General features: G+C 40.0%; 1 protein-coding gene across 1 annotated transcript in view; it reads right to left on the bottom strand.

Moving 5' to 3' along the window:
- Positions 1-2,916: 2,916 nt before the first annotated feature.
- Positions 2,917-25,732, bottom strand: part of acaca (acetyl-CoA carboxylase alpha) — a 36,750-nt gene continuing 13,934 nt past the window's right edge. The window contains exons 26-52 of the mRNA XM_017308504.1: positions 25,523-25,710; positions 24,586-24,729; positions 24,373-24,475; positions 24,174-24,281; positions 24,013-24,069; positions 23,704-23,748; positions 22,509-22,550; positions 21,762-21,977; positions 21,076-21,231; positions 20,791-20,994; positions 18,390-18,545; positions 18,162-18,308; positions 17,505-17,774; positions 17,151-17,248; positions 16,872-16,992; positions 15,223-15,333; positions 11,717-11,860; positions 11,515-11,635; positions 10,581-10,677; positions 10,396-10,492; positions 9,799-9,934; positions 9,542-9,719; positions 9,022-9,134; positions 7,367-7,521; positions 6,420-6,590; positions 4,546-4,682; positions 2,917-4,456 (exon numbers count right to left, since the gene is read on the bottom strand). Of these exons, the coding sequence (XP_017163993.1) occupies positions 4,330-4,456; positions 4,546-4,682; positions 6,420-6,590; positions 7,367-7,521; positions 9,022-9,134; positions 9,542-9,719; positions 9,799-9,934; positions 10,396-10,492; positions 10,581-10,677; positions 11,515-11,635; positions 11,717-11,860; positions 15,223-15,333; positions 16,872-16,992; positions 17,151-17,248; positions 17,505-17,774; positions 18,162-18,308; positions 18,390-18,545; positions 20,791-20,994; positions 21,076-21,231; positions 21,762-21,977; positions 22,509-22,550; positions 23,704-23,748; positions 24,013-24,069; positions 24,174-24,281; positions 24,373-24,475; positions 24,586-24,729; positions 25,523-25,710 (3,642 nt within the window). The 3' untranslated portion in view covers positions 2,917-4,329. The remainder of the gene's footprint in view (positions 4,457-4,545; positions 4,683-6,419; positions 6,591-7,366; positions 7,522-9,021; positions 9,135-9,541; positions 9,720-9,798; positions 9,935-10,395; positions 10,493-10,580; positions 10,678-11,514; positions 11,636-11,716; positions 11,861-15,222; positions 15,334-16,871; positions 16,993-17,150; positions 17,249-17,504; positions 17,775-18,161; positions 18,309-18,389; positions 18,546-20,790; positions 20,995-21,075; positions 21,232-21,761; positions 21,978-22,508; positions 22,551-23,703; positions 23,749-24,012; positions 24,070-24,173; positions 24,282-24,372; positions 24,476-24,585; positions 24,730-25,522; positions 25,711-25,732) is intronic.

The raw sequence follows: 25,732 nt of genomic DNA on the forward strand, positions 1-25,732 counted from the left end.
TCTATGCGCCTTATAATGCGGTGCGCCTTATATATGAAAAAAGTTTTAAAATAGTCCATTCATTCAAGGTGCGCCTTATAATCCTGTGYGCCTTATAGTGCGGAAAATACGGTACTACAAATGCTGAAGTTTAACGTGAAGTGCACAAAAAAAAGAAGTATATTAGCAGGTATTTTTGATCAAAACAAAAAGGAAAATTGGAAATGAAAGAGGAGAAGTAGCAGCTCAATGATTTTTTTTGCCAATATTTATGCATACAAATTGTCTGAAAAATGGGATCCCTTTCTCAAGACAAGCATGGCAAATGAAYGCAGTTTACCATTTGGTCATTAGAAAGTATGACCACAGCTGAAAAGGCAGGAGTACCAGCAGTGTTTTAGCCTGCTGAGCATACAGGTGTGTGTTTACACAACGCCAAGATGGAAGGACATCAGCAATGAACTTCAAAAAGCGACTGTTGCTTCCCATCATTTTGGGAATGGGAATGAGGCAGYAGATCCCAGTAAAGATGGATGCCACTTTCCCAGAAGTGAACCTCATMGAAAACGAATCTTTTGTAGTTAAAACAACATGACACCACTCTGCTGAAGATGGAGGGGTGATGGTTTGGGCATGTTCACCAGTGAAATAGTGGAGAGTCAAATGTTCAACAGATCAAGTTTGGAAAATTGGTACATATTTAATGTAAATATGTGYTATTTTGCACATAGTTACATTTCTGCAGAATGGATGGAAATTATTTTAGTGACCYGGCCTCAACTCTGGTTGAAAGCCATGGTCTGAAAAGTGTGCGTGTGCCAACATCAGTGAACTGAAGCAGCGGTGGAAAGAGTGGGTCAAAATTCCCCCAAAACGCTGCGAGAGGCCCATCAACAGAAAACAACCACTTCATCTTCATTCAATAAGTAATACAAACATGGAGTCTGTTGCATGTTCTTGCACAGTTGAAGTTAAATATAGCTATTTTTAGAGCCTAGTAAAGGTCAGAGGATTTTTTTTTCTTTTTTTTAACCACGTTCTCTTATGTAAAACTGTAGAACATAAAAAAAAAAAAAAGAATTCAGTTTCTTTTTGACTTGACAGGATTTTGAGTTAGAGGTCATTCATTTGACCCGAGTCTGGCAGGAAAAAAATCTACCACTTCACCCACTGGACACGTCTGAAAAGCATCTTAGCAGCCGGGCCGCCGCTCCGCACTTTAACTYTAGTTGAAATGTAAAAAGCCTGGCAGTGCGGGCTTTAGATGAGATGAGCTCTTCAGAATCCTCAGCCTGGAGAGCAGCTGAGGCCTGGCGCTCCCTCTGTGTCACTCCAGCCTTTGTCACGGGCAAAAGACTTGTGTTTTCAGGCAGTAATCAGACAGCCCTGGGGCTCTGTAAAGACCCTGTTCTCCTTTCATATCAACTGTTGCATACACCCTGCTAATTGGAATCCTGCAACTGGGTCACAGGCTTTGTCTCTCAAGTGCTGTCAAGTCATTGAGACGCGTGAATGTGGAATTATGGGTGCCTCAGATGCGTGATAATGTCTCCCCCTCTGCGCTATATTAAGGCGTCCATTTCAGTCTCAACGCAAACGGTGATTTTCTTTTCTCCCCTTTTTTTCATTAGGATTTCTCTCTGTTCCTGCGTACAGTTGTTGAGAAGGTTTGTGCCTGAAACTGGCAGTCACTGCTGGGGCTTTAGCTTTTTGAGATATATATATATATATATATATATACATACATACATACATACATACATACATACATACATATATATAAATAAATAAAAAACGAGCCGTTTAAACTGGATCTTTTACTGTAACATTAAGCGCTTCAGAGCCAGTGAAGCTGATGTGGAGTGATGATGTGACAAAAAGCAAATTCGGCGCTCTGGGTCCAGATGGTTAACAAGTTTAAAGACATTAAGCAGCTCCCTGCAAGTTTTACCAAACTCCGCGCGTCTTTTGATTGGCTCAGGACTAACCTGATTCTGCAGTTTGTCAGTGATTAAAAGCTGAATTAGCCAGCCTTGTATGCCACCAAATGAGGAGAGCCCTCTGGGAAACCAGAGAGACCAAGCAAAGAACATTTCCAATTATACTTCCAAATGACTCATTTTCTTATTGGGCCTTCTATAATTGTGGTGGGTATTGGGTGCATGCAACTCAATTTGTCTTACATATTTGTTGGTTGGATGGTAATAGAGTTGACAGAGCCAAGGGGATGATTTAAAAGAATCAGAAATAAAGAGGGGGAGTGGGGGAAAACGGATGATAGATCCCTCAATATTTGTTTGATCTGCTTCATCCTTCTTAATACTGTTGAAGTTTAAAAGCCAGAAAGAAAATGCCACTTTAATAATCTGTGGTGTGAGGAACAGGAAGACTATCATTTTCCAGTAATCAGGAGAAAGTCTCTGGAGTGACGGACTTTGTTCCTGACTGGAAAAAATTAATGAGACTTCCTGTGATGTGCTTATCTGTTCCGCAAATCATCTATATATGAACGTATTTGTCAAATTAAATTAGTGAGGCACTTTTTTKGAAACCTCCAAACGCTCTGCAAATATATTAATATTCCTTAAAACTTTCCAAATGTTGTGAAGCTATTGAAAAAAAAGCCCTAAGGCTGCAGTATGTAACTTTTGTAAATATATATATATTTTTACATATTTGTTAAAACTCACTATATTGTGAGTGTAACAAAACATAATCTGAAAAAAAAAAAAAAAMAACTACTGCCATCTGCATAAATCAGTTAAGTCTGAAACAACCAATCAGAGCTAGGGGGAATGTCTTGGTGCTTAGACTTGTGTACATGCTGCTCAATGTGCTAGTGGTCTATTGTGTAAAATTTCACTAAAACACAAAGGTTCAGTTGAAGTTTGAAGAAGTACAAATCAAAATGTTAAGTTTGCAATAAAAACAAACGGAAATGAGTAAAGTTTTATTCAGATTGCTGACACGTTTAGAGCTCATCACTGTAAGTTCTCCTCCATGTCTGCAGGTAAACGGTTACATGTAAAACATCTGGTCAGCATGTAAATGACGGAACTSAAGGCACAGAACTGATCCATGCAGGAGWAAAGATTTCAACGGAGCAAAAAAATGACACAAACTTCTAGAGCTGAATTCATCATCATAGAGTCGTTTAGCTAGTATTATGATCTCCTGTCCAAGACGGATTCAGAAGCAAACTCAAGTCATATGCGATTCCCACAGTGCTTTCAAGAACATTAAAAATCAGTAACACTTCATTCATTAACAAGACAGAAAAGTGTTTGCGGGTCACATTTAAACATCAGACGTGTAACAAGTCGAATAGAGTAAACAGCAGCATTTGTTATTTCTAAGACATTTATTGATTTGGCTACCTATCCTGTCCTAAATTCAAACTGACATCTTTGGCTAAAAACCTCAAGCTAATCCCTTCAAACACACTTCCTTTTGCTTTCTCTTTCAACTGAGCCATCACCGATTTGCGTTTTAAGCTTTTACCCACTGTGCGCGACAGAGTTTGTGCCACTATGTGCGTGCGCGTTCGTCCACGAGAGAGAGTCCTGCGCAGGCGCGGTTCTCGGTGCAGCGCGAGGGGAACAGTAAGCACTAAAGTGCCTGTTAAGCAGCGTGTGTGGGTGAGAACAGAAGGGACAGCTGTGGTTTTGTTATGAGGCAAGCTGCCCACCGCTCACCGCAGGGTAACTGCGAAACAGTCGGGGTCTAAAAGGGACCTCGTCCTGCTCCCCGCTGGGCTTCCCCGGCCAAATCTGCTTTGGCGTTTCCCTCGTCTTTGTTCAGTAACTAAGTGCTTTTTATTTAGCAGAGCAAAAACTCCTTTTTTGGTCAACTCCCCAGGCGACGCGTTGTCATTGTTGAGCCGGTCATCAAAACACTTGTAAACCTTCACAAGCATATGTCACAAACCAAGGTGCTTTTCTAACAGCAGTATCGCTTTGTTTTAAAAAATACGTAAATATATATATATTAATGTGAACGCTCCAGATCAAAGGGATGGAGGTCACTGATACCAAAGAACAAAATCCATCCATAAATAAACCCTAAACATTAAATATTAGTCACCACCTATTTCTACATTGTCAATTCTCTTAAAATTGCACTTGAAAATCAACTTACACAAGCACTAAGACTTAGGAGAGACAATTTACTAAATTTTAAGAGCCAACGTCGACTATCTAACGTCTTGCTGAGCGAGAATCATTGCCAACGTTTCATCAGCAGTCCCGTATTGGCCGGGGCATCAAGCCGGCTCCTCTGGTCCAGTGTTTCCAGCTCAGAGTCATTTCTCCCACTGCTGCAACAGAGAGCAAGACGAAGATGGGGCTCCTGTTAGGACGAGGTAGACGCCTCCATGGTGGACAGGATCCGCACAACCTCAGCTCTCTGCGTGGCGGAGATGTGCTGGGTCATGTGTACGATAGAGTCCATAGCCACCTCTGGATTGGCTTGCACGAGGCTGGAAGAAAAATGACAAAAAAAAGGCTTTAGCTCAAACGACGAAACGTCTTTAACTCATTTCTAGAGCAGAATCGTGCGAGTCGTCACCTGCGAATCTGCTTGAGGAGGTGATCCCGCCGGATGTACTTGATGTTCTCGTCGATGACGGACCTGGCACCCTCTTCTTCGGCCAGCTGCCTCTYCAGCCAGGCCACCACCTCTTCATTGTTGTCCCACAGATACGCCTAAAAAAAAAAAAAAAAAAAAAGGATTGATAATAGTTAAATAAAGTGTGTTATTATTTTTTTCTTTTAAAAGTAGTTCAGTCAGTCAGATTCAATAACGAGCGTCGGTACATATCAATTTTCAAGTCTTGCGACAGATTCTCAATGGGATTTAGAGCTGGACTTTGACTGGGCCATGCAAGAAATTAATATGATTTGTTCAAATCCATGCTATTGTGGTTTCTAGGGCTAGCCTCCCATCAATTTTAAGCAGCTGAAGAAAAGGATCCTCACAGCATGACTCTGCCGCTACCGTGTTTCCCCATTGGGACAGTGTTTCAGGTTCAGGATTAAATTACATAGTTTGAATTTATTTGAAAATAAGATCATTTAAAATTCAGTTTTATGTACGGAAATAGGTGATGACAAGGAAAAGAAAAGGGTCATTTCAGTTTATATACATAAAGATAATGAGTAAAAACTATAGCACCTCCTGAAGGAACAAATAAATATGAATAACAGCAAAAAAGGTAAAGTCTTCATTTCTTGTTGACTGGTCTGGTCAGAAAAAAAAATCAAGAATTAGCATTCATAAGTGCAGTTATTTCTGCTCCCAAACAAAGCCAGGCTGCAGGGCTTAGCAAAGATTTGGGGGGAGGGAGGGAGCCTTATTAGGCTCTTGCTGCTCCTGAGCAGTCCTGCTTGAGGTCCACGAGAACATTTAATGCCTTTATTAATCATTTTTAATCTGTTTGCTTTTAATTAAGAAACAGTGTGTTGCTCTCCTATCTGCGCGTGCCAGGGCCGTGATTAATTGTGGCTTAAGACAGGCAGGCGGGACCGGAGTAACGTATGAGCTAACAAGGCCTTTTTCTTGAGCGATCTCCGCCGCTGAGCTGGCTCCCGTCACAGCAGCAGCAGCTGCTCGTCTGAAACCCAGACCGGCCCGGGAGGGAAGCGCCGTTCCTGGATCTTTGAGGGATGTTTTAGTTTATTGACCAATCTGTTGCGGCTGATTATTTGGTGATAAGCACCGGCCCATTTCGTCTGATGTTTCCCTTCATGAGGTCTATTAAGGCCGCTGCTGCGGCTGACCCGGATGTGAGTCGGCTGGCTTAACCGCAGAGTCTCTCACGCAGCGACCTACAGATGCTGGACCACTGGCTCACTTCAAGTGAGAGATAACACTAAACACAGATAATGGATAGCTGCATAAGAGATCAAATTTTACAAATAAAAATCCTCATACAGAAAACGTTTGATATGGTCAGAATTAGCAGAGTTTCCTTATAAACGCATAAAAACAGGTCCATGATGGTGGGAATTCGATTTGATCACTTGATAATTTAGCAAACAGTTTTACAAGTTTCATTTTAATACAGAGAATATATATATATATATWTTTTTTTTTKAAACATCCAGAAGTTAGCTTATAAAATGAAACAAAAAAACTGGTGGGTAGGCAAACTTGTTCTAGCCATTTTTCTTCTACTGACCCAAATCCTGCAGACTCCTGCTAAAAGGTGCATGAAAAATCCCATTTGAAGTTTATCAGTGAACATCTATAAAATGCTGAGTAAGACTTGAAGAACACCATCCCCACAGACTCGCAACATTATAGTTTTTGAACTATAATGTTGATATTCTTGATAATCTTGATATTCTGACTCTATTAATCAGAATAAAATAATTTAAAAAAACACTTTTTCATACTTTACTTCCAAAATCAGCTGAGGCTCATGTATCTATGGCTTTTACCTTCACAGTCCCCTCTGCCTCCACAAACCAGCGCCGCAGCATCGCCTGAATCTGGCCGTCTGTCAGYTCACTGTTGGCTGCCTGGATTTTCCTCTTCACCGTGTCCTCCAGCAGCAGGCGCCTCAGACGCCAGTAGAAGAACTGACGGGAAGTTTGCCATTCCAGGATATCCTGAGTGGGAAAAAAGGGCAAACAGATGGCATGTAAGTATCAAAATATGACTGTTAGATACTATAGATAGTCTCATGTGTTTACAATTTCATAAAATGTTCTGCTTTTTACATTGGAGAGGACTTGGAAAAACTCAAAGTCTGAAAAGTGGAATATCCCAAGGTTTCTGTTGGACTATATAAGAAGACTAATAGGTAATAATTTTAAAAATAAGGTTATTTATTAGATGTTTTTTATAAAAGTATATAAAAAATTGCAGGAAATCTTCTAAACATTTGTGAAAGAAATGCGTACCTCCAAGTTGAGTGATCACAGTCAGTCAAAGACTCAATCACAGATTTCTCTAGGCAGACTAAGGTAAACATGGAGTCGAGTTCAAATAATAATCTTCTTGGGTGAATACTGTGTGTAATAAAACACTGGCAACCATCCATCTGTGAAACACCCTTTTGGTAATGTGAGCAAAGAGTGTGTGTGTAGGTGTGCGTGCGCGCGCGTGTGTGTGTGTGTGTGTGTGTGTGAGGGATGGGACTGTGGAGGTGCAGACTGAGCCGAGGCCTGCCTCAGGCTGCTCTATACTAGGTGAGGTGATTCACCAGGGTCATCAGAAGATAATTATGAAGACGAGTCGCGCAGCTTGGTAAGACCAAACATTATTCACTGGACAGGTGCAGCAGCAGCTAGACCGATGCTGCCCTGGGGGCTTTTCAGGTGATTCACTTACTACACGCTCCCACTGACGCCACACGTGAACAAATGGAGGTCTGAGCTCTCACCGTGATCACGCCCTTCTCCTGCATGCGGCCCGGCGTGTCGTGGAGGTCGGCGAACTGCACAGCCACCTGATGGTAGATGGGCAGCAGGAACTCCTCTCGCTCCTTCAGTTTGGTCTCCAGCTCTTTGCGGTCAGCGGGGCTCAGCTCCGGAGTTCCTGTTCAGAGTCAAATGACAACAATTTAAAGCAAAATGGTGAAAACCCAAAGAGTCTTTGTTTTTCTGCCCAGTCAGTGTGGATTTTAGGACATAGACAAAATTAAATCGTAGTTCATAGTTCTTGTTTTGTTTTTTTTTCTTCTTTTAAATATATGTCTTTTAAACTGCTTAGTAACATTTTAATGCAATAAAAAAAATCTATTTTGTGACCATTGATATTCAACAGCAGCACAAATTTGATCTCAGATGCTTTAAAAGAATTCTATGAATAGCCATTCATTATATATAATGCTGTCAACATTAAAGCATCTGATTAACCTAAAATGTTTAAATATTACATAATGTAGATTAACTCCACTGCCCATTTTGASCTAAAAGCCTCTCTGCCACCAAGGGTTAGTGTAAAGCAGTGTGTCTAGTCTCAGTATGCAGGACGCTCGCTCTAAACGCTGTGGTGTTAAAGTGAAATTCTGACTTTCTTTGCTCATGTTTTTAGTCGCGTTTGGGACTCTGCATTGTTGTACTCAGAAGAAAACCATGTTTGACCGTCCCGAGTTCGCCTCTCGTCCTCCTTCCTTTGCTGAACGTCTTTCCCGCTTTTCTTCGAAGCACAAGCTCATAGTTAACATTTCTAAATTCTGTTAGAAACAAAAGGACTTTTTTCAATCTTCTTAAGTATGAAAACCTGGAAAACTGAGATGTTTGGTTTGAGACAAAAACAATAAAACAAATACCAAAGGCTGCTGGATTTTCAAAGTAGCTTTGAAACTCTGGACTTTGTTTTGCTTGCCTCTTTTAATACCCCAATATAGATTAAATTAGACCATAAAAATTAGAATTAGACCATCAGAATATCCGTCCTCTTGACATATTAGAGTCAAATAGATTCTTGATAACTTTTAGACTGACTCATTAACACTAATATCCTTTAATGTGGCTGATAAACACTGCATAAATCATTGTTGCCAAAGCCAATAAAGGTGAAGCTCGAGTCTAAAACACAAAAATTATACAATCAAAAAGAACTCCCAGTGTGTATTCACCTTTCCTCATCTCCTTATCCCATTACCATCAATTCAAGTTCCCATGTGAATGAAGCTAAAGGAATCAACAGCATTTTGTTTTGGAGCTCCCACCCCTCTCCCACCTCCCAACCCCCCAAACCCCTTGCTGATTTCTGTCAATTCCAATCTGTAAGCTCTCCAGCCCTCCAGAAGCCCACCTTTATTCCATCATGTTTTGCTTAAAGCGCCAAACCAGCGCAGCATCAGAGCAAACCAAAATCGATAGCCTGCACCGGGGAGCTGGTGATTGATCCGAGTGGGCTGTGATTGACACGTCTCCCGGGGGACAGCAGGGAAGATGACACAATCAACACCAAAATAAAGCAGGGTGGGGGAAAGCACCACACTGTCCCACTTGATGTATGACCAACTCAGTGTACTGAAAAGAGGGCTACAAGTGAAAAAGCATCAGGTGTAAAGATGGCAGGGCTCACCAAGCCTCTCGGCCAAGCCCATGTAGACTGGATCTACTCTCCTCATGGTTTTCACCAGGTCCTTCCTTCTGAACTTGATCTCCACTGTTCCTTCAGGCTCCAACACGCCACCTCTGAAAAAGAGACACGATAAAAGTTAATAACTGAGATTCTTTTCAATCCAATTTAGTTCCACTTCAACAACAAACGTCAAAAGATTAGGTTGCGATTTCATGTGATAGACCAACATAAAGTAGAAGATGATTGTTTAATCAATAGAAAATTATGTGCAGTTTTCAAGATTTTAAACAAATAAGCTATAAAGATTGGGTTGATATTTTTGCGACATCCATTTAAAGAGAGTTTTTAAGCATAAGGAATAAAAGCGTCCTCTCCCCATTGGTCTGTCACATTAAATCCCATTAAGTCCGGTGATATTTATGATTGTCCTGTAAAATTCCAAAACGTGAAAGAGTTGAAAAGGGATGAATGTTTTAGCAACCCCGTTAATAATTTATATCTCTCAGCTTTATGAACTTACCTGCTGTCCTTGTCGGCATACATCTCCATGTGACGGGGGTTGATGGTGGGGTCTATGACCACCCAGGAGCCTCCTCTCAGCTCCGCCTGAGGGGGGATGTAAACTAGAACAGGCTGTTTGTACTCCCTCAGTCCGTCCACAATGTAGGCTCCAAACTTCAACACCTGGTCGTACATGTCTGGGAAGAATCGTTTAAAGTTAGATTAGAGAAAGTTTGCCCTTACTCATAGTCGAAGATGACCAAGGAGGAGAAATACCTTTCATTCCCCCAGAAAAGCCTCTCCAGTTGGAAAACACAATGAGAGGTAAACCCTCTCGGTTCAGATCCTTGATGGCTTGAGCTGTTTTAAAAGCAGAATCTGGAAACCACACCTGTCCCGCCTGCTGGATGATCTATACATAGAAAAACAGGATATTTAGCATCAATACCACAATTTGTATCCCAATACTAATACACAGTGTCCAGCCAAGGTATTCGCATCCTTTGAGCTTTTCCACTGCACATATTTTATGAAAAGATTCCAGACTTTTTCACAAGGAAGAAAACAGGAAGCAGACAAGTAAAGAAAGAATGATGGGAGAAAAAAAATAGACAAGGAAGGAAAGACAGGGAAAGAGAATGAGAACAAAACACAAACAGAAGAAGAAGAAATAGAAAAAAAGACAAAAAGAAACAGAAAAGGAAAGACAGATAGAAAGATGTAAGGGAACAAGCAAGGAAGAAGAAAATCAGAAAGGAGATGAGTGAAAGATGAAGCCAGAAAGGTGACAAGGAAGAAAGAAAGGAAGGTCACAAAGGAAGAATGGAAACATCTGGTGAGGCACTGCACCTTTTCACTCAGAGTGAATCTTACCTTTGCCTCMGAGTCCAAATTGGCTGGATCAGCTGGGATTGACAGCTCCACTGTCCTGGTTTCCACTGCAACAACACCAGTAGGTATCCCTCCCAACCTGAAAAAAAAATAGGAAAACAGTCACAAAGAAACTCCCAAGCCAAAACGTTTCACAAAGCTAATGTTTCTGTGAGTGTTGAATATACCTGGCTCTGCCCACCACCACACTCTGAGCCCAGGGCTGCATGATCTCCATGAAGGAGCCTTGGTCAAAGAATCCACTCTGCCAGGAACCCTTTGGATCTTCACAAAGAGAGGAGGTACGAGYGTCAAGACAAAGCACATAGCTGAATCAGACCTCACGTGAATGGTGCACCCAAAGCAGCCAAATCAATCGCTACATAATTCTCCCTCTACTTCCTCAACTTGTTTCTGGATTCTGTCTCGCCTCATTTTGTTCCTTCTGTGTGCTTAGCGGCGGCCATGATGGATGACTGTAGAAGCAGCCCAGCTCAGCAGTTTTTCTGCTTGCACACTCCGAGGAACATGCCCGGCCTTTGAGGTTACCATTCAATTAGGCCTCGCCACTCCTCGCTAACAGAGAAGTTGACAGAGTTCCCACACCGTACCTCAAATCCTCTGTAATTACACCACTGTTTAACCTGCAGAGTAAGATGTACTACACACATTCTGCTGATGACCTTGCCTCTAATACTTTATTTACTTAATAGCCTTTATATATTCTAATGAATTGTTCCAACCTTTAACTCTTGGTCTGAAATGATGAATCTGTACGTTTGCTTCAAAAGACGCAGAGAATCAGACTGCAACTTTTATCAGCTGCAGATAAAGCAGGATTAGTAATTAGAGGAGCAACATCAAATTGAGAAATTATATTTATCATCACAGCTTAGAAGCCAGAAGAGTAAATACTACCAAATCCTAAGCCTCACATGTAACAGAGCATGAAACATGAACAGGATGAGGAAAAATGGGCTGGGTGATATGGACTCAAATATATCTTCTAACTTTTGTCTGAAATATTTACTTTCTTTAGTAAGATCGGCATTAACTTCAAAGTTGTGGGAAATGTCTATAGGATGTCTATTTTTTTTTATTTCAGAGACATAAGGGACTTACTTTGACTAGGACGTCCTGCCAGCATCCAGCGAGGATCATAAGGTGTCTTGGTCGGCACAAACTCCACCAGACGATCTATGGGATCCTTTGCACTGATGATGGGTACTGGATTGGATTTAAACTAAGGAACATATACATTATAAGTATACAAAAAACAGCTCTTTAATGTCATATGAGTGAAAGTCAACAAGTTTAAGATTACCTTTGGCATGTAAGACAGCCACTGCAACAAGTTAAAGACTCCCTCAAAGTCATCGCAGACAGTACTGTGGGTCACACCGTTGTTGTGCATGATCTGAATTCCACCCAGTTGGTTGTTGGAGGTGTACACCTCTCTGCCTAGCACCTGAAAACACAAATGATTGTCGGGTTTAAGAAGGAAAATACAACAATTTTAATCGGTTCAATCCCAGAATTGCAATCAGAAAGAGATTTACTGGCCAAGATGTTCACACAAATAAGGAACTTGTTTTCGGTTTAAAATCGCTCACAGGGTGAACAATATAAATATTAATATAAATGTATAAACTTTTAAGGAGTTTAAATCCTTAAACTTTCTTACTTTCTAAGAAAAACCTTTTCTTAGAAAAGATTATGAAGTAACGATTACTTCATAATCCTGATAACAACCTCTTCCAAAAGCTCTCAAACCGAGTCAAAGAAATATCCAACATTGACAGCTGAAGGTATTTTCAGCCGAGTTTAATGAGATCTGACACAGATGAAGACGTTAAAAGGAACAACATCTTTGTCAATAGAGGCGATAACCAGCCGGAGAGCGCAGCATCACAGCAGGAACAGGCCAGTGGTCTCGGAAACAGATCCTGCCTCATCTTACCCCATAATTTTCAGAGATGATGAAAAACTAATTTTGGTCTTTTGCATGGTTTTTGTTCATAAGCTGTGAATCGTCCAGATGTAACCAGCTTCATAAAGGAGCAAGTTTGAAGCTTCAAACTTCTTTTCTCTCTCCATGTCACTCAGGTGAAGTCATAAAGTCTCCCCTGTCAGCCCACCCTATTTTCATAAGCAGCTCAGAACAGGTGGCTGGGCGCTGACATGCTCCCATAAAAATCAAGAGTGGAGCTCAATCCCTACCCTCAGCTCTCACCTTTTCAGCCATCATTTACTTTCTTTATTACCATTAATGGTTATGTATCTGGCTACAAATCTGGGGCACTCTCCTAAAGCTGTCAGGAGAGGCGGCAGCCCCAAGAAACATTACAGTCACCTTGACATACACAAAACCTCTGAGCCTCTGGCCATCGCCTGCTTCATTAAGATTCCGTGGCGGAGAGAGGAAGAAGAGGAGGAGGAGGAGAGGAGGAGATATTGGATGAGGGACAGAGCGGGACGACTGGGAGGAGAAAAACTAGAGGCCAACTGGTAGCAACAGCTCACTGGGGTATTTGTGGTAGTAGTTACTATCCACTCCCCATGAAAATCGGAGCGTTTTCTAGCAGCTAATGAAATGATGATCTGCGGGTGGCCGCCTGCTGCTCCCTATTACGTTTCAGCTAATAGCCAAGAATCCACATGACGGATTAGCTGGAAGAGATTCCTCACTTTCCTCAAAATTGAATGGAAACTAAATATACAGTTTCATTAAAACAGACTTTACCCATACAGATTTATTCAGGTTCGTTTTTTTTGTTGCACTTAAATGTTGCAGATCATGAAATGTATTTTATCTTCAGATAGGGATAGAACAATTAATTGGAATAATCGTGATGAATCGATTATTGAAATGACTGTCAACTGTTAACAAGAGTAAACTGGAGTATGTTAACTCTTGTTAACATACAAGCGTTAACATACTCAGAGCAGTAAAATTAAGGTAAAACTGTTCAAAAAATATTTACATTTTGCATTGAAATYAGTAAATAAACTGCTTCCATAAATATGTTCTACTTAGAAATCCTCAAGTGGAATAGCTCTAACTTTAATTGGCTCAAATTCTGTAGTAAAAAAAACAAACAAAGAAAAATAACAACTCACATTAGGCAGTTTTTGTCATCCAATTATGAAATTATTAATGATGTTAGGTTAAGCAGAATGGGTTGAGCTTTTCACATGTYGATTCTGGAAGGATTAGTTTTAGCTTCAGATGAGTCCTTTCCAACAAATAACCAAGCATTTACTGATTTAATGCTTTATTTTTGCAATAGCCAATACAATTTTGTTTCTTATTTAAAAAGGGGATTGAATTAGTTATTTATTTATCTTAATGTATTTATAATGTTGTATAAAAAAAGGGGTTAAATTAACAATCTGCCGAATGTGCCAATCTTTTATCTGATTAATCTTCGGAAAAAACAACAGAAAAATCAATTACTCATTAGTTGCGGCCCTAATATCAGTTGGCGTAGATAACCTGAGTAAACCCGAACAGCAACTTTCAAATTATTTGTTTTTTCAAAGGAACATCTTCCTAAATAGTGAACAAACCGTGACTAAATTTAATGGCCAAATTTCCYAATAGACGCCCAACCGTCTGATGTGCAGAATAAAAAATAAGTGCATCTTGTCTGACAGCATGAAGTAGGCAGAAAAATCATAAAATAATTCTGAGGTTTTGACCCTCCAATTTCTCCCAGTGATGCAAAAACACTCATTGTTGTTTACCAAAAACGCTAGATGCTGTCACCGATGTCAACCCAAGTTATTAGGTTTTMGGTAGAACTTTTTTTAAGCAGTAAATGAGATCTTCATTTGGAAACTGTCAATCATATTCAGGTTATTCTCGTCTGTAAACGTGACAAAAAAAAGGAAAGGAAAATGCTATTTTACAGCGCTGCATACAKATATACACCATCTAGACTGCAAATATTTTTAAATAACAATCACTGCTCCCACAAATGGAGATAAACAGCAGGGCGATCTAATAACTGAGCTTCCAGGAATATTTGTATGCCATCATTTGGCCATTTGCATGGTTTACCATGTTGCAGCGTGTCATATAATTTGAAATGGAGTCATCCTAATGCACTGACAAGGACAGAGAATGGAAAGCAAGACAGCAGGAGGCAATGAAGCGTACAGACACACACGCACACACACACACACACGCACACACACACACACACATCAATTGTGTGCAGAAAAACAATCTGCATCAGCAAAACTTTTCATTTTGATTAAAAACAAATGATATGGGTGTCCTGCACTGCAGCCTCTGGCATGTCACTCTATTTCTATGCAAATACAGCTTCATGGTTCGCTTTCAATTATTCCGCTTTGAGTGGCAGGCAGGCCCGTGGCTGCCGTCGGAAAGGGAATCCTTGTAGAACAGAGCAGAGCAGAGAGGAGCGAGCCTGAAAATTGCAGGATCAGCGAGTCGGAACAAGCCACGAGAAAAAAAAAAAAATCAGAGCAGAATCCTTTTCTCTTTTTTAACACAAAAACCCCCTTCGTCCTCCAATCATGTCCTTCTAAAGGATTTCTTCATTATATCGCAAAACAGGTAAAAAAAAAAAAAAAGTGTTTCACTAACACTTATTTGAACTTCTCTCCTTAATGGCTTGAAATTTTAATAGTCAACTAGTAAATCCTTTAAGAGATTTTCCTCATTAAAATGCAGATTCATTATTGGTGCTAATTTAAGGAACAGCTCATTTGGTGCTCACACTGATTCCACTAACAAAAAAAAAAAAAAAAGTAAATTGTCTTTGTGCCGAAGCACAGATTGTGCATTTGAGCTCATTCTACCTTGTTGAGAGCCCCAGCTCCAGTGAGGATGATGTGAGAGTTGTCCACCTGGATAGTTCTCTGTCCAAGCCTCACCAGATAGGCTCCGATGCCGATGGCTCGACATGTGACCTGTGAGACAAGCGTCCTAAAATATCAGATATTTTCAAAGTAGCAACATGCCATTTTTAATAGACCAAGAGCATTTGTATGACTTGACCCGTTTCACATTTTGCCTTGTTCGCACCACAAACTTCAAAACGTTTTCTTGGGATTTTATGTGATATACCAACAGAGTATCAGAACMAAAGGATGCACGTTTTAACATTTTTTTACCAAATAAAAATCTAAAAAGTSTGATGTGTATTTGTATTTAGACCCTCTGAGTCAATACTTTGCAGAATCACCTTTAGATGCATACAGCTGCAATATGGGATATGTTCACTTTAAGACATGCATACATGCATATGCTTTGATTTAAATTGTTCCATTGTCTCTCTGGCTGCAGGTTTAAATTTCTTTGTCAAATCTCCCAAAGTATAGTGATGCCACCACTACCATTATCTTTCAACACCATTTAATTAATAATTAGTCCCTCTAGGAAGTTGAGATYGCAACTGTTAATACAAATTCAGCCATCATCGCGACTCTTCCGCAAATCTGACCAATCACGRTAGCATTTTTCTGTATTTCCGTCTTTTCTGACCAATCACTGCACCACGGCTGAATTTGGACCAGTCTCTTTTGCCCTACTCTAATTTACTTTCCTGTTTAAGGATATCTCTTGAAAGCCAAACCTGCAACATGAACGATGATRAACGGTTAAAAACTTTTTGATGTGTTCTCTAGGATTTGCTTATACTGTGTGTACAGCTCATGTTATGTTGAAATACCAATATTTGACTCTTCTTTTGCATGTTCACAACTGCACAGGATATGATTTTATTTGTCTTAAGGATGCCATTTCAAGAAGGATTGTGCAAATGTTAATTGCACTTTAAATTTTAGCTATGTTAAAAGCCTGTCTTTTTTGGGAARGTTATGTGCAGCAATTTCAACTTTTTTGTAAGATCAAGTTATGGCAAAAATAAAGCTTTACAATAACATTTGCAATTTTGATTGCAACATTTTGAAAAACATAACAAAATTAGTGATTTTTAGGCCGCAACAATAAAAAAAACAAAAAAAAAACAAAAAGCATGACAATATCCTGTAGGGCAGGGGTGTCAAACTCCAGTCCTGAAGGGCCGCTGTCCTGCAGTTTTTAGATGTGCCACAGGTACAAAACACCTGAATCAAATGGCTTAATTACCTCCTTCTTGTGTAGGTAAGTTCTCCAGAGCCTTGCTAATGACCTAATTATTCTATTCAGGTGTGGTGCAGCAGAGGCACATCTAAAAGTTGCAGGACACCGGCCCTCAAGGACTGGAGTTTGACACCCCTGCTGTAGGGGCTGATTAATTAGATTACTTCTGAAAGTAATTGGCTGCAGTGGATTTTATTTCGGTACCAGGTGAAATGTTTGCCACACTTTTCAGATTTATACACATGGACATTTTACAGCGATATACCTTGTGTTTACTATCACATGAAATGCCAATGAAACCCACAGACGTTTGAGGTAGTAGTCAAGCCTTCGCTCAAGTTAAACGTGTATGCTTTAGTCTTACCAGATTCATGGTGATGATCTCATCATAAGCTAAAGAAGATTCTCCAGCAATCATTCCAGATCCCCTCAGGTTCTCYACACCAAGCCCCTCCTCCTTTCCAATAATGTCAGTGATCTTGTACCTGCATGACAGGATCTACAGTTTACATCCAAACCAAATGTGACCGGCAGACTTTGTGAATTTTACACAATTTCAACAGAACGATGCATACTTCTTGCATTCTGTAGCAGGATTTTGTTGTGATAAAAACAACAACAAAAAAACCACAACAAATATTACCTTGATTCTCCTTCGTCTTCCACATGTTCACAATGTACAGAGTTAAGAGCCGAGACCTTCTTGTAGTCCTGAGGTGTGAGGTACAGATACTTGAAACCCTGCAGAGAATATAGAACTCATAATAAATTAAACATAAATACACAGAAATGTTGATAGAAAATAATATGGATTTTTGAAATGAAGTTGTGGAAATACAGATAACGTCCCCCCCTTATAAAAACAGAAAAATCTTGTAAGAAGAATAAAACTACATTTGTTTTTGTAAATAAATAATACTCTCCGCAKATTACCCATCGATTTTAAAAACACCCAACAACCCTGAGTTGGTTTATGATGCCTGAAACATTTCCTGACCTTGTATGGATCAGCTGGATCCTGCCAGGCCACGTGGAACATGTGYCGGATCTCCTCCGCCAGGCCGATGCGGGCGCCGCTGTTTGCTGCGATGTAGATTCGAGGGATGCCGCTCTCCCTCGCCATCTCAGAAGCTCGCAGAAACAGAATGTCCTCCTGAGGTCCAAATGAGCCTATCTTGTGAGTGATATCATTGCTTATGACTATGATCTCACGTCCTGCTGGATACTCGGGGGTTCGCAGAGTCATCCGCCACGCCACCATGCCAATCTGCACAGACAAATAAGACAATTTAGAGTGATAAAGGGGGAAAAAAACATATTATGAATACAAAATTTTAAGATTCGTTTTAAGACTGATTAAAAAAGAAGCTACAAGACTGGATACATGATTTTATATAAACTGCTAATATTTGTTTGTTTTTTTTGCTTGATATACATGTAATCATCTGAAAAAGTTCTGACTTTATAGACTAAAATCCTGAGCTTTGCAGGTAAGAAAGTGCGTGACAACAACTCAAACATACAGCCAAAGCAACAGAGACACCTACAGAGGAAATCATGAATTACATACTTAAAAATATAAACATGTCAAAATATTGACAGAAAAACTTCCATTTTTATTACATGTTTCATCTATGCAGCTCAACTAACTGACCTCATTTCCTCCTGGGAGTCTGTTCATCTGCACCAGCTGACCCTGGGCATCCAGAACCAGCTCGGTGAAGGTGAGGAGATCAGGAGGAGGCGGGCATTCAGGTAGGAAAGCATAGGCCTCACTAGAGTTCCACAACTTTTTCAAAGCCTAGGCGATATCAAAAAGACAGAAATGGATGTTAAGAAATATGCAACATGTTTTAATAAGAATCAAGTTTCTGTACAATACCTGTCTGAACATCTCAGGAAAGTCGTAGACATATGTGGTTCCCAAAGATTGAGCCTGGAAGCGCTTGGACTGTAACAGGTCCTTGGTCACGTAAGGTGTATTGATTAGCATGCCATGCAAGGGGCCTTGTTTGTCACCATACGCCTGGAACATAATCTGGAAAGACAAATTATAAAATTACCAATTTACTTACGCACTGTTGTCTTCAGACTTGGGATTAAAATGGAAAAAATAAAATAATTATTTAATGATTATGRCATATCACAGTACCACTGACATTACATTTCTAGTTAAATTATCTTGCAACTATAAACAGTAATCCTCTCTGAYTTAAAGAAAAAGAGATGCACCTATCAGAAATCCSATAATTTATATTAACCGATTTTGTAAAACGTCCAACTCATCAATTCCAGTTAAGTCTGAACAACAAAAAGAATTTAAAAGTTTCTTGTCTCTATGCATTGCTGAAAATTCACAAGCGCAGTGGAATACTACTTTTTGGACTGAAGTAATTATAAGGCTGGACAATATGGCTGAAAAGTATTACAATAAGCATTTCATAGGATTTAGAAAGCTTTGTCCTCTTGCTACTCTTTTTTGAACTGGAAACTTTTGCTTCCTCGTTTTATTAATTTTCTCCATTTTATTTTTCTTTGACATTATACATGTTTGTAATTAATAAAGACTTCATGTCATTTCATATCAATCAATAATTATTTTTTTGTTTGTTTTTGTTTTAAATATCCAAAATACTTCCAAACTACTGACCTCTTTTATCAACAAGGTCCTCTAAGCCGTTTTGCTCATTTTCTCCTTTCACTACACACCAAGACGTTTTTGTTTTTATTATTTTTCAAGCAGTAAAGCTAGATTCAGAGCTAGATTGTTGCGTATGCTAAACTGACAACTCCACTGACAGTCGGACTTCTTAATGCGCATGCGCGGGCATGCGCACTCACTGCATGTATGCTATCCTGACAGCGTATGGCTATCTGATAGAACACCGTCTTGGTTCTCGCGCACCAATACGAACTTTCAAAAGCGCCCCACGGTGGCACAACATAAAACGACTTCCGCTCCATATACTCCGCGTGCACTGTCGGTGGACGGTGATTTCAAGCTTACATTTTCTCACAAGTCCTTCATTTCCCWCAATCATAATAAATRCTAGYAAGTTTGTTGAGCAAGTCGGACACCTGGAACCGTTTCTTCTCCAGCAGGCACCCGCAAACTGTCGGTGCTGCACAGAGAGTAGCAGTCACGCAAAGCAGACTCTCAACATGGTCAGCTCGGTGTCGCAATTCGCAAACAGTTCGATGTGAACACAGTCCGACACCGAGTACACGTCCACAGTCTTAAGAAAAAAATACCTTTGACAAAACGTTTCCTGCGGACGTTCGCTTCGGGACCTGGGGACGTTCTCTTTACGACTTCGGCTTGAGCACGTGAGGACCTCCGAGAAGTGAAGTATGGCCGAATATGTTGAGGGCAACATGAAACTGCTGCTGGCATGTTACTTAACAAATTGTTGCTAGGTAACCAAAGAGCGAGTGAAGTGAGTTGATGCCACAAATCTTTCTTAGCTAAGCCGTGAGAGGTTGAGCAGTTAAAGCCTCTCCTCTGCCTTCTACCTACAACGAAGTGCGGTTCTGGATCAGAGCTTAGCGAAATTATAAATTTTATATTAGATAATAGATATTGATCACGTGTCTATCACCCAGCCCCACAATGTKTCTCTTATTCTGTAAAACAAAACAGRTTGAGCAACTGATTGGCTCAAACRGGACAATATTCTCCTTTTTTAAAGCTTTGATATACWCAAACTGTAAAAGACTGGTTCCTATTTAAATTTTACTGGCCTCATGAGTTTCTCCAATCTTCAATTATAAAACCAAAATAGTAACCTCTCAGTCATGTAGAAGGAATACATGAAGAAATCAATGGATGACCTTCCCCACATCCCCCAAGCCCCCTAAAAAACAAACAAAAAAATGGAAATGTGCACCAAAGTAAATGTTCTGTAATGGATTAATATGGATTTAGCCTTTTTCTTTTTAACATTAAGTTAATGAATGAATTCACAGGGATGGAAGGATGATGACCCAATGACTGGATGAAGCAAGTCTTACCTCATCTGCTGCAGGAAGCAAAATAACACAAAAAATTGTCCACCAGGCCAAGGGCACAAAACCACATAGAGGATCCCCTCTGAATTGTCACAAATCTTAAAAGTGACTTTTTAAAATCAATTTWAAAAAAATTCTTCACTCAATAAGTGCAACCAGAACCAGAACTATCTAGAAATAATTTGTAGTCCCTTGCCCTTGCCCAAGACTGGACAATAAAAGAGGATGAAATGGAAAATGGATGAGTGCCCCACCTGTCGATCTTTGGGCCCCACCTGTCCCGTTCGGGAGTCAGTGACCTCCTTGTACAGGCTGATATCCAGGTAGTAGCCTGACTCATTAGTTAGGAAGAGCCGGATGGGAATTTGCTTTCCAGTCGGAGTCAGGCGGATGTTGATTTTTAGTTCAGCTTGYAGGACGCGAAGTTTCCACAGACGGCTGCCATAGCGCATCACCATGGAGCGCACGGACTCCTCGATCTGACGTTTGTGCGGAATTAAATTATGAAACAGCAAACTCGCTTATGATAATCTGTGCAGCGTGTCAAATGTTTCGCAAACCTTTGATGGGTCCATGATGACGGTAGGGACAAAGTTGAGGAAGATGTGGTTGCAGTCCGTCCTCACGGTCGTGTTGTTGAAAGCCACCTCCAGTTCATCCATGGCCTCCAGCAGAAGACGCTCTGCTTCATTGTGAAGGTATTCAAAGGAAGCTTCCTATTAAGTCAACAGAACAGCAGTTTGAATAAGATTAAGAAAAAAATCCTGYATATTATAAAGCCATTTGGGAAAAGAGATGCACCARCATCTCATTAATGMYAATGTTAGRAATGGGATGGTTWTTACTTTGACTGGCCCTGACGTGGTGAACAGCTAGCAAGAAACTCAAAAATCAAATTATTTCYTGATTAAACAACACCCCACAACTAGATGCTWCCAGGTCCTCACCAACTCCCACTCTTTAGTGTGGAARTTGTTGTGAAGGGCAGAATACAAAGTTAGATGTTATTTTTAAAGCACAAACTATTACAAACGAATGCCAAAGACAGTTAAAAAATGTCAACTTCATCTTTATGTCTTCATCTTAAAATATTAATGAAACCCTGTTTTATAGTGGCACCCTTGATACTAATATAAATAACAYTTCATTATAGGTAGGCTAGAAAATTCATTCATAATTTAAATCTTGTTCTTATTATTCAGATTTTGATTATGTAGATAGGGGGGGAGTGTCCATCTTTTCTCACCTTTGTGACCAGATCGGAATGGCGGATGATTGCCCGGACAAAGAATCGATAGTCGGTGACCTCTGTGCCCACCTCCACACGGGCTGCGCCCAGGTACAGGTGCATCTTGTGGTTGGCGCAGGGAATGGCGGTCAGTGCAAAGTTGCGCATGCGATTGAGCTCCAACTGGAAAGCCAACGCCGGCTCCAGGTGTCGATAGATCCTGTCTTCTTCAAACTGAGAGGAAAAGCAGAGAGACGAAACCAACAGTTAGCTCAAGAAAGTTTTGAAAAAGCTTCTTTCAACTCATATCTAAACACATTTTCTCTAGTTATAACATCTAACAGTCTTTTTAATAGGAGAAGTAGCAGGAGAACRTATTAGGACCGAGTTGATATAAGAGTAGAGAGACGCCTTGGAGCAACACAATGTATTAAGTAAATGAAATCCTGAACAATCTTAATCTCAGGAAGCTGCTAATGGGTGTCATTTCTCTTAAATGGGGAACATAATTAAAGAGTTCATTACTGTAATGAGYTTTAGTGGAGTGCAGTTGCACAGAAACTATCAGGCGTGCTGGACAAGACGAGTCATCACCGTTTCGGAAAGAATAAGACTCAGGAGAGCTGAAGGAGGGGTACGGGTGGTAAATCTGTTTTCTTTCCAAATATAATGTAAATGGAAGACTGTTAATCAGTTTAATGTTAGCAACTGATGATATTTAGCAAAGAGTGGACACTTTTTAACCCGTTTTAGGCCAACACCTACCTTATCTCTCGCCCGGAATGTGAAGAATTTTGGGAATTCTCTCTGTGAATAAAATTTGTGATAAAAACATACATTAGTAGAAGGTAACCTTTAAAGCATTCAAACTTCATAGCAGGTGCAAAAGGGATAGTCTGGTTCTAGCTTTCACTGCTCCGCAGTGAGCAAGTCTGCTGCGTTCTTAATGCGGTGCATTGATGTTTTCTCGCTATAATTTATCAGCCAAACAATCAGAGTGTTCACAAAAGCAGCAAGTTATCATTGGTGCACTGACAAGCCACGTATACATGCAGCACTTGCTATGCTGATGAATAAAATATCTTCTTCCCTCAGAGACATGTGATCTTCTGAATAATGCCTGGTAGCGTTGTTTGACGCTATCAGATGAAGCGTCCCACTTGCCAAAACAATGCCTGGGCGATTGGAGATGCTCTTATCAACTCGCAGCCGACGCGATGATGAGAGAGCTGCAAACCTCCAAAGACATGATTTGGCGCCGCGATTAAACATCACTTCTACTTAACATTATAGATTTATAGAAAAAAAAATAGATTTTACAAGGTGAGACCTAGGCATGAATATATACATCACGTAGGATGGAAAACTAGCGGAATACCCTCTATGAAAGTAAGATGTGGCAGCTGGCGTGATTGGGCTTTTGTTATACCTCTACAAAAAGACAAATAAAAAAATGAAAAATAACAGAGGTGGAAAACATGCAAATCTTTTCAAATTCAATTCAAATTGACAAACAAGAAGAGAAGGATACATGGTTTCCTTTTTATATAAATGTAGATTCATCAGCATAGACAGGAACCAACCAAAAGAGGTGGGAGATGGTTCTCTGCTCAGATGAAACCAGATTAAACATTTGGCCTACATGGAAACTTCTATACGAGACTGAAGACTTAGACTGCATATAACCCTGAACACTCCATCCACCCCCATGAAGCACGGTGGTGGATGCATTATGCTGTGGAGATGCTTTTCATTAGCATATATATGGAAACTGGTCAGAGTAGATGGAAAGACATGATAATACTGGAAAAAAGACAACTTGTCTATTACAGGAGACTATTTAATGATGAATGTTTATTAGAATCAAGTTAGATTTGACATTAAYTTGATTTTTAGTACGCTCTTCCTCAATAAAGGTGAGCAAGAACAAACCAGACTTCACTTGTTTCTCAGTACTTACATGAAACCTTTGGTCCACCTCACAGTTGACTTGTTTTCTGAAATCCTACCATCAAAAATGAACAAAAGCGAGGCATGCAGAAAGATACAGAGAAAGAGAGAAAGGGAAGACAAGCTAAATTTCAAATTATTAGTGTAATTACCACAGTAATKCAGTTCAATATAATTGTTTATAAAATACAAATAATTGCAGAAAGAAACATGCAAGACTTAGTACATTTGTTATATTCTGTGAGATGCCATTAAAACTGCTCAATTGGTGACATGCGGAGAAGCAGACAGTGTGCTCCATGGAAATCAAAATTCCTACCTTYTGAGCTACTAGGAATGTCAGTCTTCGGATGCCATGTTCAAAGAGCAACGATTTCTGAAATAAAACAATTTCAGCGCTGCATGAACGTTTTTTTGTGCATTTCAAATTCTAACTGCTTTTGAAGTTGAGAAAAAGACTTGTTTGTCAACAGAGCTAACCTTTGACTGAGTAAACTCCCGAAACATGGCTGCCAGGCCGTCATCGTCGATGTCGCCGTCCGTCTTTATTGCTACGTTCAGGATGTGGATAGGCTCTTCCTGGACACTCTGCATGATAAATTAAGCGGCATTTCTTTTGGATTACACAAATACAAATGTACAGGTCAGTTACATGGCTGTGCTGGTCTCTTGTATTCACCTTGTTGTCCTCTTCACCGTACAGGACAGGGTTGCCTCCATCAGGGAACATTGGACTTGCAGGGGGTGAGTCAGAAAAGCAGCTCAAGACATCATTAATGTTCCTGCAAGGAGACAAGAATCATAAAATGTATTTTATAAATGTAAAAAAAAAAATTTTTCTCAGTGATACCAGGGGTAGAACTTTTTCTTAATAAAAAAAAAAGATTCTGACCTTGTAAACTCTTGGAAGGAGCGGAAAGAAACCATGGCTCCCATACGTTGACAGGGTGGTGTAAAAGACGTGTCCAGCAGGACATCACTTACACTGGCCACGTGCATCATGCCGTAGTGATTCAGGTTGGATGAGAAGGACATCCTAATATGTGGACATAAGACAATGTTGAGGAAAAACTGATAATTTGGCAAAATTGAGGGTGAGGGTTACCCCGGTCCACCTTAAAAACCAACTCAGTTTTGACCCCTCTGTTTTCTGGCAGGTCCGTAATCCAAGTTACCATAATTTTAGAGATGCACCGAGAAATCGACTTGTGAATGGAWTAGGGTGAAAATTCAATATTTTTCTGTCCAGTAAACGCACGGCACTCTGGACACTTTTACTGAGTGAAGAAGACTTTAAWATAAAATGCTGAAACAAGTYTGTGCTTCTACATTTTCCCCCCACTTATAGCATGGAAAAACATGTCCTCTTATAAGTGAAAAAAGTTGTTACTGAAACCAGTACTTTTCTTTTATCCATATTGAGGAATTCTTGACAAGCTCTTATATCTGCACTAGAAATTAGACATAAAAATACTTGTTAAGATTTTGTGTTTTTGCGACGTTATCATATTTAAAACTTGGATCGGTGCATCTCTAATTTCTATTACAGCAGAAGAAAGCCTCACATATAAGATACAAAGGACTTGAGAGTGGAAAAATAAAGCAMGAACAATTATCTTTCATGTAATTAATGTAACTGATACAGGCTGTGTCAGYTACATTAAAGGCAGGAAAATATGCTTCTCATGTGACAAAGAAAAGCTAGATCCACCAGAAAGACCCATTAGATAGTTTCCTTTCATTTGGTTAGATTGTTWGTCAGTAGGTGATAAGAATATTTCCCAGACGCTGCACCAACTGTGACCACTAAAGACATTCTTGAATCTAACCTTTCTTCAGATTCCAAATCTTTCTTCTCAGCATTCTCATCCTTAGCTTCACTATCCTGGGATTTAAGCTCCTGTGGTTTTGGTTCCTGTTCTTTAGCATCCCAGGTCTTAAGATAGTCCAGGATAGGAGTGGGCATTTTCCTGACAGGGTAGTTAGAGGTTTTAGTATTGGATATTCTCACTGGTACCTGTTATTTCTCCTATAACTTT

The sequence above is a fragment of the Poecilia reticulata genome, linkage group LG14 (assembly GCF_000633615.1).
Source record: "Poecilia reticulata strain Guanapo linkage group LG14, Guppy_female_1.0+MT, whole genome shotgun sequence".
Lineage (NCBI taxonomy): Eukaryota > Metazoa > Chordata > Actinopteri > Cyprinodontiformes > Poeciliidae > Poecilia > Poecilia reticulata.